The following is a 15,097-nucleotide window of genomic DNA, read 5'->3' on the forward strand; positions in this document are numbered from 1 at the left end:
AAAATGGCAAAAAGGAAAGTCAACCATACCACAATAAGTAGGCACACTATAAGTAAACCAGTTCTAAAAGTGAAGCTACCAGTCCTGCAACAGAAATCAAGTATAAGAAAGCTATACCTATTTTAGTGATTGCAGTAGAAGGTGGCCTATTGAATTTGCCTGTGTGCGAGGGCCTCCAGGATGGAAGCAGTTAAAATTAAAAAAAAAGCAAACAAACTTGCTAAACAGGAATCTTGAAAACAGCCAATGTGAGTGTCACGAATACCCTGTTGAACCCTATGGAGGTGGTTTTCTCTTCACTCCGTCGACTCCGTTGAATCCAGGTAGGAGCAGACTTTTCTATGACTTTTATTGTTTAGAGAGAAACTAGACAAATTTTGTCTTGTGGTTGAAGATTCATCTGTAATTATGTTAAACTGGCTGGTTTTTGGTTCTACTCTAACTGCATGTATTTTGTTTCAGTGAAGCTGCTCTTCCTTTTGAAAGGTATGTAAAACTTTTAGTTAAGAATCACATTTTTAAAAAGTAAAGAATTATTGTAAGTGCAGTCCATCTACATTTCTGTCCCTCTGCCGATGCATGCCAAATAATATTTCATGATCCATTTTATTTCTTGTCCAGATTCTTGTACAGCGCTGCAAAAATGTCAGACCCAACAAGACTGGAAATGGCATTGGCTGCAATGTTCAGTGTCTACATGTCCTACCAAGGAGATGACAAAAAACTGACCAAAGAACAATTTCTAAAACTAGTGAAGGATGAACTACCCGTACTTGGTGAGGTAAGGGAAAACACTGTAGTAAATCACTGCAAATGATCACAGTAACCTTAAATGTGTGTCTCGATGTCACTAAAGTGCAATGTAAATGTTTAAGGCACAGCTTAGCATTAAAATCAACTAGCCTCACAAATCTGAGTTTGCAAATTTCTCATAACAGCCTGACTAAAAGCATGAACCAAGAGATACAATTTTTTTTTTTTAATTAATTAATTAAAAAAACAAAGTATTATTAAACTCGGCCCTTTTCTTGTGTTTTGTTTTAATGAAATGAACATAAACGACTGGCTCAAAACTTAAACACCTGTAATGTTAAGTAGAGACATGGTAAATGCTTTACATTCACAGGCTCTTATTTTCAAAGTTATTAAATGTTTGTTTCACCTTTGCAGGGAAAAAATGAACAATGATGATAAACGTGTGGACTTTGAAGAGTTCGCCTCACTGGTTGCTGGTTGCGCCTGTGCAAGCCATGACGCCCTCCAAAAGGTCGTGAAAGAACTGGATTCAAAAGGCTTCCCAAAGTAAAGCACTGCTGATGTGGAAAGAAACCCAATATAGGCCTTACCTGGATTCACATCAAAACAAAGTCTGTCAAAGTCAAAGACTGCGTTTGTTTTTTCTTTAACTTGATTTGTCTTAGGGATGGATAGAAATGTTTGCTAGTTGCCTATTCACACCTCTGAACTAGTTGTTCCATGTTAGGATATACCCATATTGCCCCCTATTCTCACATGGGCTTAAGAATATAACACTGATGTTTGTGTCCACTGTACCTCCTTCAGGTAATGCTGCCATCTACTGTTAGAAAACTATGCCTATTGGCGGTAGTGTTCAAGTTACTAATTATTACTTTAAAGTAATCCTGTCACTTTACTGATTACTTTTGAAAATAAGTAATTAATCTTTCAAAACATGATACACAACCTGAAAAGGTAATAAAGCAATAGATCTTTTAGTCCAATTCTACTTTTTCTGCATAGTCCATCATATAAAATGTAATCAAATGAATTTTAATCATAACTTCATGCACATTGCATCAAGCAAAAATTAAATTATATGCAACAGTCTTTGACCTTAAGAAATCTGTTTAACATTTAAACCTATTTTCTGCATATTCCAGCATATAAAATAAAATGTTTTGTGTTTACACCCACTCTTTCAAATAGATGCAAGTGTAAAACAGCAGAAAATAAATAAACGCGTTACTTGTAACATGTTACTGTAACGCGTTACTGCCCATCTCTGATTATAGGTAATCCTTTCAGGACTATAGGAATGTGAAATATGTAAACCACTGAAACTGCTGGATGATAAGATCCACCCAGATTGTTTTTAAAGCCATAAAGTTTACTACCTTTTTTTTTTTTTTTTTTTTACTAAGAAGTAGATAAACCTCTGAATTCCTGACTTGACCTGTTTCTGAATGGTTTCCTTCTATCCAAAAATACTATTTGACACGACATTCAACAAAATACAAGCTTTCTTGTAATTTACATAGTCTTTAGTTCTCTAGGCTTCTGGAAGGACATTCAAAGCTATTCTTTGAATGTTGGCTGCCTATTGCTCTGTAAAGATGATCCAAAGCTGCTTCAATAAGGTACAGGTCTGGGGGCTGAGGCCAGTCGATAACTGATAGTAATCCAGTTTTTGGAAATGCATTTGTTTCCAAAAACGTTTGTTTTCAGGGTAAACTGTGTAGTTTAATTGAATGGTATACATTCAGTTAGACCAAGCATATGTTCTTAATCATTCATTATTTGAATAAATATTCTATTTTTTATATTTCAGTTGTATTTTAGTACACTACTTATTTTATTATTGCTTCGTGCTTATGAGGGCCAATGATTTAATTTTATTTTTTATATTGTATTTGTACATCTATCACTTTTAAGAAGCCCCAACACCAGAGGCTGAAATGCAGCCCCAGACCATGACAGAGCCACCACCATATTTTATGGCTGTAGACACAGTGCAAATATTGATGTAAAGTTCTTCCTACGACGGGTATGTGGAGACCTGGTTTGTCAGGTTTTTCAGTACACACTTGTGAGAATTAGAAGACTAATGACAACGATTTTGATGTTTGCCAGGAATTACTCAAGCCTTTCTTAAGAAGAACTATGGCCTTAATTTAAATATATAGCTTAAATATAAGTCCCACATTCCTGTAGCACCAGCAAAATGTATTTTGAAGTATCCAAAATAAACAAAATGACATCTTGTGTAATGTCACTTTAATAATTTTATTACATTAACCTGTGTTAGACTAGCAGCCTGTCCAGGGTGTACCTCGCCTTTCACCCAGTAAAAACTCGGCTCCAGACTAACCACAACACTGACCTGGATAAGTGGTTAATTATTAATAGAATTATTATTATTGACAGTAATATAATTATTATTATATGGAAGCCAAGTAAAGCACAAGGACTTAGGTAAGTGCAGGATGGAAACGTGCGTGGTGTACTCAGTTGCTGGTTATGTTTTTTTGGCAACAAATCTGTGTGAAACTTGTTACTGTTTGTCCTGGTTTCAACTTTTTCAGATGAAATGAAGTATTTATTTCAAACCCTTATCATAGGATCATTCTTTGGATCGTCTGTCTCTGTCCATATCTTCCCTGCACTCTTCCACTCTATACACCAATAATTGATATAGTCATTTTTCTGCCATAATGTGTTTACGGTTCTTCGAACCCTCCCTGCAAAAGATCACCTTTTCAGAAAACTGCTTCAAGAAATCACTACTAATGGAGTCTGATAATAAGAAGAGAACTGGTTTAACCAAGAAACAAAACTGGAAATCTGGACTGACGAGTTATTAGAAAAAGAGAGTTAGTCAAGTACTGTATTTGTAGGTCTTTCAGTTAAAATGATATATTTAAGGATAACAGCAAGAAAAATAGTAAGGTAGAGGTTAAAAAAGGTAGTAGAGGTTAAAAGTGTGCTGGCAGAAATTTGGGTTAAAAAAAATAGATAGATAGATATTCAGTTTGTTATTTGCTTAATAAACTTTTTAAACAGGTTTACAATATTTTAGTTTTCTTGTTAAGCACTGTGTATGTCTGTTTTTACACATTTTTCTACTGTCCTTTATATGGGACAACAGATTAGGATTACAGGATTAGGCTAATAAAGTAAAAAGCACTTCCACTTTGATCAGCTATGAGATTAACATGAAACCTAACATTAATACATAGCGAGATCAAATAGGTTAAAATAACAAAAAGTTGAGTGCAGGAAACATTGCAATAAAGTATTTTGGTGATTTTCATGTTAAATTATGTTTTTTTTTCTCCTTTGTTAATAAAATGAGATACAAACGGATCGGTTTGTTATTCAGACACAGCTTTAACACTGGGTCCAAAGCGTACCATTTGTAATACCCTGTTTTCACCACAATGTGGCGCACTGTATCCATCCAGCTATCTGTCGTCCATCTTTGATATAAAAAGCATTTCAGGATAATAGGAGTAAAGGTTCACCTTATGATAGGAATATAAATGCAGATAATATGAGACAAAACAGTCCTTGAAACCACACTGGCTGGATTGCCTCTGTTGTGAATGATAGCGATAGTTTACAGAATTGAGCTTGTACTCAGCAGAATGCTGCTGATTGGCTCTTCTGCTGATGTGTATGTTTTCCTGTGCTTATCAAAAATCCTGTTCTTTAGTTGCTATTTGTTGTTGTTGTTGTTGTTGTTGTTGTTGTTCTCTGTATTTTGTCTCACAATACCAGACAGAAAATCTCGGGCCTTTAGCTGTCGTATGAATACTCCTTTAGGTATCAGTAAGTCTAACAGGTAAATTACAGATTTTCCAGCCTACGAAATTACAGTAAATAGTTTTTAAAAATCCTTTAAACCTAAGGTGTGTTTATTATGGAGATTAACACAGAAAAGTAGTGCGTGTGTGGGAGGTGGGCGGTGGAGAGGGGCGGGGGGTCTGTTAAACCGGTAGCCTAAACTTTGATGAAAATTTATCTTAAATTCCACAAAAACGGCTTTTAGCTCTTCTATCAGCAACAATACTAACTTTTTCCTTGTTTTTAATTCAGATGACTGAACTTAAGCTAAAGTCGTACTGATATATTTACTCTCCTATTACTCCAGTGTATTAACTGTTCAGAGAGTCCAGCGTCTGCACAGCCACAGTGTGAGTCAGTGCGCACAGCCAGGGCGGCGCCTGACTATAAAATCTCTGTTGCTTGTTGCAGACGTCTGAACATTCGCACCTCTTCTGCTGACCACGTCCCAGCAACTGTACGGTAAGAAACTTTTTGCTCTTGTCCTACAGGTGTGGCTTTGCCACGAGTTTTTTTTTTTAATATAAACTTTAGTTGCTCAAACATACAGACATACAGCTAGGACCCTCTGGGTGTGAGAATAGTGTTTCATATTGTCTAACCTACTTTAATCCGCTCCCAGTCACTGCTTTGTATTTACTGAAGCTCCCTCTTTGTGAATTTCTAACGGTTTCTAACGGATCTGTGTATTTCCTCTGCTGTAACTAAGTTAGGCTGCAACTTTTAGTTAGTTTATTGTGTTTCTTTCTCTTGTTTTCAATCTTTCACATTAATTACACTTTAATTGTTTTTCCAATGTTCTAATTACTTTTATTAATAAAATATATAATTAACATTTTTACATTAAGCTCTGATTCACATTTAAGACAGTTAACTAGGTCTCCATATAGTCGATATAAGCCTTTGTAAGGGTGTGGTTGGGTGGTTGGGTTGGGTGTGGGCATGTACACATGTGCTTGTTCCTGCAGTGTCCTATCTCATTACTCACATTGAATCCCACCATTTTGGGTCTCACATTTTTCAGTTCAAGTTGTTCACATTTTCCATTCTCTTGCACACAAATAACACACCCTCCCTCCCACTTCTCCTTTCTTTTAACTCTTACAGCTACAAAGACAGTAATTCAAATGTTGAGATTTTCTGTATTTTGCACAGTGGTTTACTAAAATTTCAATGACATACCTTTACTGTCGTCCCACGAGCATCACTCATCAGTGGGAAGTACAACAAAGACCCAAATGTGTCAGCTCCATCAATAATGGACGAGTTTAACAGCGTCACAGCCAAAGCAGCTTTCATAAATGCTTTCTAAGGACTTGTTTGGAAAATGTCAGCTGAAGTTAAACTGGATTGCTATCACTTGTCATAGTCAACATTTTCTGCTGTATCTGAACATTGTTTTTCAGTCTAAACACATTCCAGCAACCATGCCTTCAGAACTGGAAAACTGCATGGAAGGACTCATCAAGGTGTTCCACCGTTACGCCAAGAATGGTTCGCTCACCCGGCAAAACCTCAGACAGCTAATGGAGGCTGAGCTTTCCAGCTTCCTTAAGGTGAGATGAGACCAAAACGTAAATTGTACAATCACGCTGCGCATTATTTACACACTGTAATCCAACACTATGCCACCTCGTGTGCAACCTCACTGTTGCTGATGTATCCTCACACACCCTTTTTTTAAACACAGTGTCAAAAAGATCCTGCTGCTGTGGACAAGATCATGAAAGACTTGGATGCCAACGGTGATGGTCTTGTGAACTTTGAGGAGTTTGTTTCTCTGGTTGTTGGACTGTCTGTTGCCTGTGAGCAGTGCTATCAGCTGGAAATGAAGAAGACTGGAAAGAAGTAGGAAGTACAACAGTGGAAGAGAATAGACCAAAAAGCATTGCTTTTTTTTTTTTGTAAAGTTTTGTTCATTAAAAGTGCTGAATCCTTTTAAACCTCTTGTGTCTTGTGTTTCCTAGCTATGTAATCTTTAAGTTAGACAGATTTGCCTATAAATCTTCAACTTTTTATACATGTGTTTTTGTAAGCAAGCACCAGCACCATTTCCATTTGAGAAGCTGGTAAAGCTTAATCCAGACAGCTTTCTCTGTTGGCATTGTAACTGAGTGAGTACTTTATGTTTCCCCGAGTGTTAAAGGGCAGATGAGCCACTCCCTCCCTGACAAAGTCCCTGCTTTATCACTGCTCTGAGGAATCTGCTGAATGTTGTAGGCATGAACACACCTCTCTCAGTGAGGCATAAACTCTCAGAGGATGTTGCAACTCTATGAATAAAACAGGTGATAACATTGCCTAGTCAGTTTGATTTGTATCTTGCAAGCCCTCAACTGACTCACAAGAACAGCACATCACTGTTCTTGTGCAGATCACAAAAATCCCACTGTGTTTCATGTCTGGTGAAAGTTGAATAACACCAGAGAAAGAGAGAGGGGAACAGGATAACCCCTTCACCACCCGTCTCTCATTATTCTTACTGAACAGAACAAATATCTTTGCTCTAAAACGAAGTCTTCCAGGCAGCCCTACCTCTCACGCATGCTCCAGCAATCAAATCTGTTATTGATAGATGTGCAGATAGACTGGGAGCCACTGTTTACTATGATGGTCTGCCGATCCCAGTGAAGTCATCAAAGTTTTTACTGCCTGAGAAAAGCCTGCCTGAAAGGCTAAACCCAGGAGGAAGAGGTCTTCTTGAGCTCTTGGCAAACACCGCTTTGGGCAGGGCTTAACTACTGGTTTGTCAGTGTTCATGGTTACTGGGAAAACACTGAAGTTGCTATGTGACTCTGTGATGACTCTTAAGTGTGTGTGTGTGTCTGTGTGTGTGTAGCTAGAGTTTGCACCACTTGGTTTACAGAAGCACCCCGCCCATGTGACCCACAGCTTAGATTCCAAGACTGCTGCTTTTTCAGTGCATTTCCTTGTATTTAGTGCCTCCTGCAGGCTATATGTTTATCATGTTGCCTAAAAGAAAAGAAAATCATCATTTGTCTAGATGAATTACTCTTCGAGCTTGAGGCAAGTTACCAGACACTGATCGGTGACACCACTGTACGTGGCATGTCTAGTTTTCTAACAGACTTTCTAATATAGTAATAATGACATTTGTCACAACATTTTTCTCACTGAAATAATCCTGCGTACTTTTTGGTTTTAAAGTTGCTCAAGTCATTCCTGGCGGGGGCGTTCTGTGGTGTGAGTTTGGGGATTACCAAATATTCACTGTGGCATGCCACGCCCATCTTGGACACACCAAAAAAAGCCCCTCACTGTGGAAACTTGTTAAACAATAACATTAATGTCCAAAACATACCAACCATCCCCAACGTCCAGTTTGCAAGCAGATGTTGCCATGGGAAATAACTATTGTGATCCTGATACTGATTCAATTCACAGTTACATTTAGTTGAATGTTTTTTTTACCCCCAGTGTTCAAATGTGAGCGTTAGAAACCAATAGACATTTAAATTCCACTATACTTGGCACTTTATCCACAACATTAATATCACCTGCTTATTATTTTGTAGGTCCTACTCAAGCTGCCAGTACAGCTCTGTCCCATTGGACCTGCGTGTTTGGGAGAGGAAACTTTGTGTCCTGCTTGATTCATCGAAGCCCAGCCCAGCAGCCCACAGGACACGAAGTATCCACAGCAGGGCTGGGCTTCGATGAATCAAGCTTGTTCAAATTGCAATCTGGGTTTGGAGTCTGGGTATGTGTGACCTCTTTGCTGTGCTCCTGCAACTGCTCTGATTTAGTTTTTACAGAGGCAGGGATCATTATTCTGAGATGCTGCCTTCAGGGAGTGAAGGCAGAACAGGGGGTAGAGCGTTACATTGAAAAGACAGGGTCCATACATTTCACCTGTCAGTGGTTTTAGTGTTGTTGGTGTTGTTGTTGGTGCTGTGTATTTTATAAGCTGATTCTGCCGCTTCACTTTTCTTCTGTTCTTTTATTGATAGACACACGGAGGGTGCTTTGAGCCAGTTGAACTGAAAGAACTTGACACCAAAACAGGTTACCAAAATAAAGAGCCTATGACCTAAAGGTTTATACATGCAAAGGTGCATACATGCAAACTGCAAACATTAGGCAATGGTTAAATCTAACCATGTACTTCTAGTTAAGTATGTTTTGAAGAATTTGCAATTTTTCACCCACCTTAAAAAAACCTTGTTTATAAGGCAAGGTTTTCTAGCGCAGTGTTGTATACAGGTTTTTTATGTTACAAGAAATTTAGTGCATGAAAATGAATGTTTTAAAAATGAGGCACTAAACTTATTAATTGAGTGAACAACAACCAGACTGGCTGTAAAGGCCTTGAACATCAATACATGGAAACATTCATTTACTCCCTCCAACTAAAATCATGACATATGAACGATAACAGTATGCATGTCTTGTAGCCTTTCACTTCAGTTTTTACTTTTGATACTTCAGCTGATACAATGAAGATGACAGATGCACATATGCGTACATAATTTTAGAGCATCTTTTAGTGCAGTTCTGTTGAGGACTTTTTTTTTTCTATTATTAGTGTTACCTTAACAATGCTCTTGAATACTTCCTCCAGTCATTTCCTGTGATTTGTGTCTTAAACTGTCTCTGCTGCATACCGCCAAATAGTTTCCCTCTACGGGTACTTGTAGATTCATGACTTCATTATTTCTATAATCCTAGCTACAAGGTTCTAGGGTGACATTCACTATGCAGCATTTGCATGAGGTATGTCTTTCTGAAGAAACAACTTACATTACAGCACACATGGCTGGAGCTGGACACTAAAAATGTTTGTTTGTAACCACTAGATGGCACATATCTGTAATTATAGTGTTAAAAATTGGTCTGAGTGAGTGTGATTAAATCCACTCCAGTTGTACTGAACAAACAGTTTTGTGTGTATCACAGCTGGATATGACACAGGATGTGGTGACCATGGATACTCCCTCCATTATTTGGTAAATGTGAGTGAGTGAATAAGATCGAGAAAAAGGCGACAGGAAGATGTGTGACTCACGATTTCCACACAGTGAAGAAGGATGGCACAATGTTTAAAAATGTTGTGAATGATGGTGACAGTGAATTCTAACCTATCATCTGCTTTCAGCTGCGCTTTGAAGTTGTTAATTACAGGACTAAACAATGCCCAGACCAATGCCAGAAATATCTAATTCAAAGTTATGCAACAGGCCACACGGACAGGGAGAAACAAACATGCAAACAGAGTTGCCACAGTGCAGATTTTTTTCTTTTCTTCCTTCCTTTCTTTTCTTTTTTTTTTTGGACTCTGTGACTTTGGTTTGGGGACATGACCATGAGTCACAGCCTCTCTGCAAAATTGTAAAGAAGAGTGGATCCACTCACAACCATAACAATCAGTGCTAGTGAGTCACTGTCCCCGTGTTTTTACTTGAACATAATGTGCATCTCAAACAAGTCAATAAAAAAAGAAACTTTTTAATTACATACAAAAGAAACACAGCAGAAATTAGTTGGTACAATTAAAGGTTCCTGCGATGCACATTTTGCTTAAAACATACGTAACTGTTCATTTCTTTGGTCCTATTGTGCCAAGCGGTAAGATTTTAAAAAGATGAAGTGCGTTTGGTCATCATGTTAGAAAAGTCAAAAAGAATTTTAATGCTTTTGTAGAAAAACGGCATTTACATAATAGCACAAATGCTCCAAAATCATGTATGAAATCTTGTAAAGATCAAAGTTACTTATTCGGGTAAAAATTACTTCTAAAATCTCTAAAAGCAGATCAAACATTTGTCCCATGACTCCACCACCAAAAGTCACAAGAGACTCGTTTATGACGGAATGAAATGTACGAACCAAATTGTGGAATTTCTTTTACAGAATTAACAAAAGTGACCTTCAAATGGAGCACAAAACGTGATTCAGTTCACATGTAAATGCTGCTTCCCTCCTTTCATCAGCAAAAGCCTTGACGAGAGATGCCACAAAATGCTGCTCACAGGGTTTCCCCAAAATGTAGTCACATAAAGTCAATCAAATGGGTGAAATAAAAAACTGTAAATCAACAATAAACATAACATTTTTATAGTCTTGAATCCGTCACTGCAAAAAGGGTATTTTGTAAGACTGTTACATGACCATTATTTATTTCATTTACTTTAATTGTCCTCTTAAAGACACAGCACCCCAAACTTTACATTTCATATTTTATTGTCTTTTGTTCTGCAGCAATTCCAGATTCAAAAGCAGTCCTGAGATCATAACGTCAGAAACATTTTGTAAAACATGCAGCAAGTTTTTAGAATTCTCCAAATCCTCAAATGCAAACATTCACTGTAACAGCACACGAGTGTCGTGTTTGTTAAAGAATATGTTTTAAAAAATGAAGGAAGGAGGAGTGGTTGGAGATGAAAGGAGTATTCTAGAGGGAGGGGGGAGGGATACTGGGTGTGGTGATGTATAAAGCATCTTTGCCACCCATTGGTTCATCACAACAGCTCTACCAAGATCAACAGTAGCCTCCAGTTGTCTTAAACCTCAGCACTGGTGAGTAGAAAATCCTACAAGTGCTTTTTTTTGTTTGTTATCTGCTTTTATTTACTCACTCTGAAAACTTTTCCAGGGTTTTTTTGTTTGCTTGTTTTTTTGTGTGTTTGCTTGTTCATTTTAATCAAGCAATGCTCATTACAGTTAGTTGTATATGAATGCACATTAAGCATTAGCAGAAAAGTATTGATGAACTGCAAAGTTTGTCACATCCATGTGAACTTTAATGCTTAAACTTCTCTTCTTGCTTATGAAACTTGATGCTGCAAAAGACTGAGCTCATTTTGCCTGAATCCCACTAACTTGTTTGGAAATTCATTTTTATGGATGCATTAAAGGTTTTTTGGTTAGCAGTGCCCCTCGATTTTTACCTTTAACTGCAACCTAATTAAGGAATGAGGTTTTGTGCTCTCTTTCCTTGTAACTCCCTTCTGTTTCCAAACTCTCTGATGCCACAGTTTCCTCAGCTTAGTGTTCCCCAAAGAGGGAAAAGCATTGTATGACTCACAACATAACCACTAGCAAATCTCTTGGGTTTATACAGTCAAGTGGAAAGAACGCATAATTTAGATATACTACGTTAGAAGAACAGACATCTGATGTTGCTTTGGGGACTTTAATTAAGCCGTAACCTGCTTCCTTATCTCCTTCTGCTGTTGCCATAACAATTGCCTGTGTCACTTGGCAGAGACGCTACATTAGAGACCGCTGAAAATGGAAGTAAGAGTGGTGGGGCCCAGGTGGAAATCTTGAGTTTATTTTTATCAAGCTCCACTGAGAACCTAGAGAAACTTTGGCAAAGACAAACAGTAATATCAGCCACTGTTTTCTGCTATGACCTCCAGTATGCACTTGCACATGCATATGGTTTACTGCATGTATACATGTATAATTCCAGAATTTAAATATATTAGCAATTTAATTTGTAGAAGTGGTTCAAAAGTAACTGAAAGGAGCTTCACTGCATCATTATTTTAGGCAAACCTAAAATGGACCTCACAGGGTTAAATGACTCAGTCTCTTTCACTCTGATTTTACCAAACAGGCCCTGCCTACTCCCCTTTTTTCCCCTCGTTTACTTCTAAATAATTCCTCGTGTTCCAAATATCAATGATGTCCTTTGTTAAGATCCCAAATTTGACCACAATACCATGTGATTCAGCCTAATCTGCACCAGATAATGAGTCATAGCAGAATTATTTGTAAACGTTATTCAGAGGAAGCATCTTTCTTTAATCAGTTTGGATTTCCTGCATAAAACAAATACCACTGCAGCCTGAGACGTAACATTTTGTTTTCCTTCTGTCTCCCTAAACTAGCCCTAATCATGTCTGACATCCAGAAGGCTATGGCCCTGCTCATCAGCACCTTTGATAAATACTCTGGCAAGGAGGGAGACAAAAACACCCTAAGCAAGGAAGAGCTGAAGGATCTTCTTCAAAATGAGTTTGGAGAAATGCTTTGCGTGAGTGGTCTCTATCCTCCTTCTATCTCACACCCAGTAGGTTGCCTGAAAACACTGGCGTACTGATGCAGAGCTTTTACTTTGAGAGAGTGGAAAATACACAGATTTTCCACTGTGGTTTGCACAACTATTTGAGCAGAAGTAGGCTGAGCAGTTCTTTATTTTATGATCACTTAGTGTCTACATTCAAGCTAACACTTTTCTCCACTACAGAAAGCCAATGACAAGGCAGCAATAGACCGCATCTTCAATGATCTGGACAGAGACAAGAGCAACAGTGTGGACTTTGGTGAGTTTGTCAGGATGGTCTGCTGCCTCACTGAGATGTGCCACGAGTACTTTGTCTCCAGAAAATAAGGATCCGAGCGCCACCTTGGGGCCAGCTGAGAGAGCTGCTGTTCGGTGACAGGAAGTGTCCCTTGACAGCTGTTTTAAAGAAGATATAAACACAAATATATGACAGTGAAGTCAAACTTATACTGAACTCCAAAATAAAATAAATCTTTTTTTCTCTCTGAAAGACTAAAGTTGCATTTTGTGCATTCTTACATTAACTGGGAGAACTATTTGTTCCAGTACTGAGCAATTGCAGAATCTTTGGAAGGCTTATGATAACAAGAATGTTTGCCTCGAAAATCAAAATGTTTCTATCAGCAGAGTTCATGCTTTGCAGCTGAAGTATCTTCTAAGTTTCCTAAAGTGTCTTCAGGAAAGGAGCAATACCACTGCAAGTTCTGACAGGAAGTATGTCACCAACGCTGACAGAGATGCAAAACTGAAAATATCTACCAGAGGAGGCTTTTTGAAGTTGCACTGAAGAAACTTTTGAAAGAAGCAAGAACACAAGCCTGATCTCACTAATAAAAAGTGAACTTCTTAAGCAAAACATCCTTATATCATACATCCTTAAATTTAACACACTCTGGGTTTCAATTTGGCAAAACACATGTTGCATGAAGTTACTTTAATACTAGCAACTCATTTGAGCCCCAAGCCTTGAATCATTTGGGGTCTTTTTTTTCCTTCTGAAGCTTTAATAGCCTGAAGGCCTACAGTGATGTTATGATACCCCTGGCCATTATTGAATCAGTTTATTGACTTTATGACACGTTTCTGCTTGTGCTGCTATTATGTTACATTTTAGCCAACTCCATTACCCTGTAATTGTAGTTTGAAGTCACATATTCTTGCTTTAACTCAGGTTTCAACGTAGTCTCCAATAACTTTACAGAGACACAGCAGGTAAAATAAGTACAGAGCACATCCCCGGTTTTCTAAGTAAATATATTTCTAAAGACGTTTTTCTGCCCACCATATGTTGGTAACAACCCACTCAGTCCACATGCGCAACAAAAAAAAGAATCACACAATGAATTAAGATATGTGTAATATTCAGAAATGACACAGGGAGAAAGTATTGAATGCATGAAGAAACATTTCATGTGTGGATGTGATGGGTTGTTACTGACATCTGGTGAGAATTTCACATCAATAACACCTTTAGAAATATGTTTACTTAGAAAAGTGGTGACGTGTTCAACGCTTATTTTAACCGCTTTACTTTTTTGATTGTTTGAATTAGCTACTCTGCCTTGTTCGCTTGTTATCGTGCAAAAATAAGGTGCTGTGCAGAAGTCTTAAGTCGACCTTCATTTCTTCATATTTTGCTTCCAAACAGCCAGACTTTTTTCAGTCTTGAGCAATAGTTCTTCAGACTTTCTGAAGGTGTCCCTGGCCTTTGAGTGGCTCCAAAGTCTCATTAGAAATATTCTCAGTGGAAGGAAGCTATAAAGAAGTCATTCTTAAGATATAAGCAAGGAGAAAAGTCTGCTATACTAAATTACACAAATATTAGAGGGGGAAGGTATATTGCAACAACTGTGATGGACAATAGAGAGAAAAACAATACACAAAATGTTTTTAATGTCATTAAAGAGACCTGGAGAGCTAATCCTGAAGACTACTTAAAGAATTGACTAGAAAGCTTCCCTAATATGCCAAAGAATAAAGGTGGTCATACCAAAGTTTTTTTTATCATTCAAACTCTGTTTTTGTTGTATGTGATGTATTTTCCTAGAAAAACATAAAGGACATGGACATACAGCACATAACTGCACATGACTTTGCATGTGTAACATTTAAGTAACTCCTGTAAGACTGAGAATGAATTAATACTTGGGGCATAATATTGCATTCCTGTTTATTTCATAGCTTTTGTTGCATAGTTGAATAGTGTGTGTTGCACTGCTGCATATACAAACCCATGATTCAGTATTTGTAAAACCACATTTAGCAGCAATAACTTGAAGTAATCACTTTATCTATTTAGTATGACTTTATCGGTTTCTTGCATTGCTGTGGAGGAATTTTGGCCTACTCATCTTTACAATGTTGCTTCAGTGCATTGAGGTTTGTGGGCATTTGTTTTTGCACAGCCTTCTTAAAGTGCCACTACAATATTTTTTTTATCTGGCTGAGGTCTGGACTTTGACTGTGTCATTGTAACACTTT

The 15,097-nt window shown here is 37.7% G+C and overlaps 2 protein-coding genes and 1 long non-coding RNA gene across 3 annotated transcripts; all 3 read left to right on the forward strand.

Moving 5' to 3' along the window:
• The first annotated feature begins 140 nt into the window (after positions 1-140).
• On the forward strand, positions 141-1,774 carry LOC116320021. Its single transcript, XR_004199422.2, has 4 exons — positions 141-323; positions 463-486; positions 622-781; positions 1,171-1,774. It is a non-coding gene; the product is annotated as an uncharacterized LOC116320021 (long non-coding RNA).
• A 3,119-nt stretch (positions 1,775-4,893) lies between these two features.
• Positions 4,894-6,527, forward strand: LOC116320046 (protein S100-A10-like). The gene is made up of 3 exons (XM_031739554.2): positions 4,894-5,046; positions 5,991-6,140; positions 6,275-6,527. The coding sequence occupies exons 2-3, from the start codon at positions 6,012-6,014 to the stop codon at positions 6,434-6,436; spliced, it is 291 nt and encodes a 96-aa protein (XP_031595414.1). The 5' UTR covers positions 4,894-5,046; positions 5,991-6,011; the 3' UTR covers positions 6,437-6,527.
• Positions 6,528-11,043: 4,516 nt separating this feature from the next.
• LOC116320005 (ictacalcin-like) lies at positions 11,044-13,109 on the forward strand. The gene is made up of 3 exons (XM_031739503.2): positions 11,044-11,121; positions 12,441-12,586; positions 12,800-13,109. Exons 2-3 carry the CDS (start codon positions 12,449-12,451, stop codon positions 12,941-12,943), a joined length of 282 nt encoding a protein of 93 aa, XP_031595363.1. The 5' UTR covers positions 11,044-11,121; positions 12,441-12,448; the 3' UTR covers positions 12,944-13,109.
• Positions 13,110-15,097: the final 1,988 nt, after the last annotated feature.

The sequence above is a fragment of the Oreochromis aureus genome, linkage group 22, assembly GCF_013358895.1.
Source record: "Oreochromis aureus strain Israel breed Guangdong linkage group 22, ZZ_aureus, whole genome shotgun sequence".
NCBI lineage: Eukaryota > Metazoa > Chordata > Actinopteri > Cichliformes > Cichlidae > Oreochromis > Oreochromis aureus.

Bases quoted from the DNA above. Each gene is read 5' to 3' on its own strand.
- LOC116320046 (XM_031739554.2), top strand. From the start codon at position 6,012: ATGCCTTCAGAACTGGAAAACTGCATGGAAGGACTCATCAAGGTGTTC. The intron at 6,141-6,274 runs GTGAGATGAGAC...TTTTAAACACAG, and splicing joins AGCTTTCCAGCTTCCTTAAG to TGTCAAAAAGATCCTGCTGC.
- LOC116320005 (XM_031739503.2), top strand. From the start codon at position 12,449: ATGTCTGACATCCAGAAGGCTATGGCCCTGCTCATCAGCACCTTTGAT. The intron at 12,587-12,799 runs GTGAGTGGTCTC...TCTCCACTACAG, and splicing joins AGTTTGGAGAAATGCTTTGC to AAAGCCAATGACAAGGCAGC.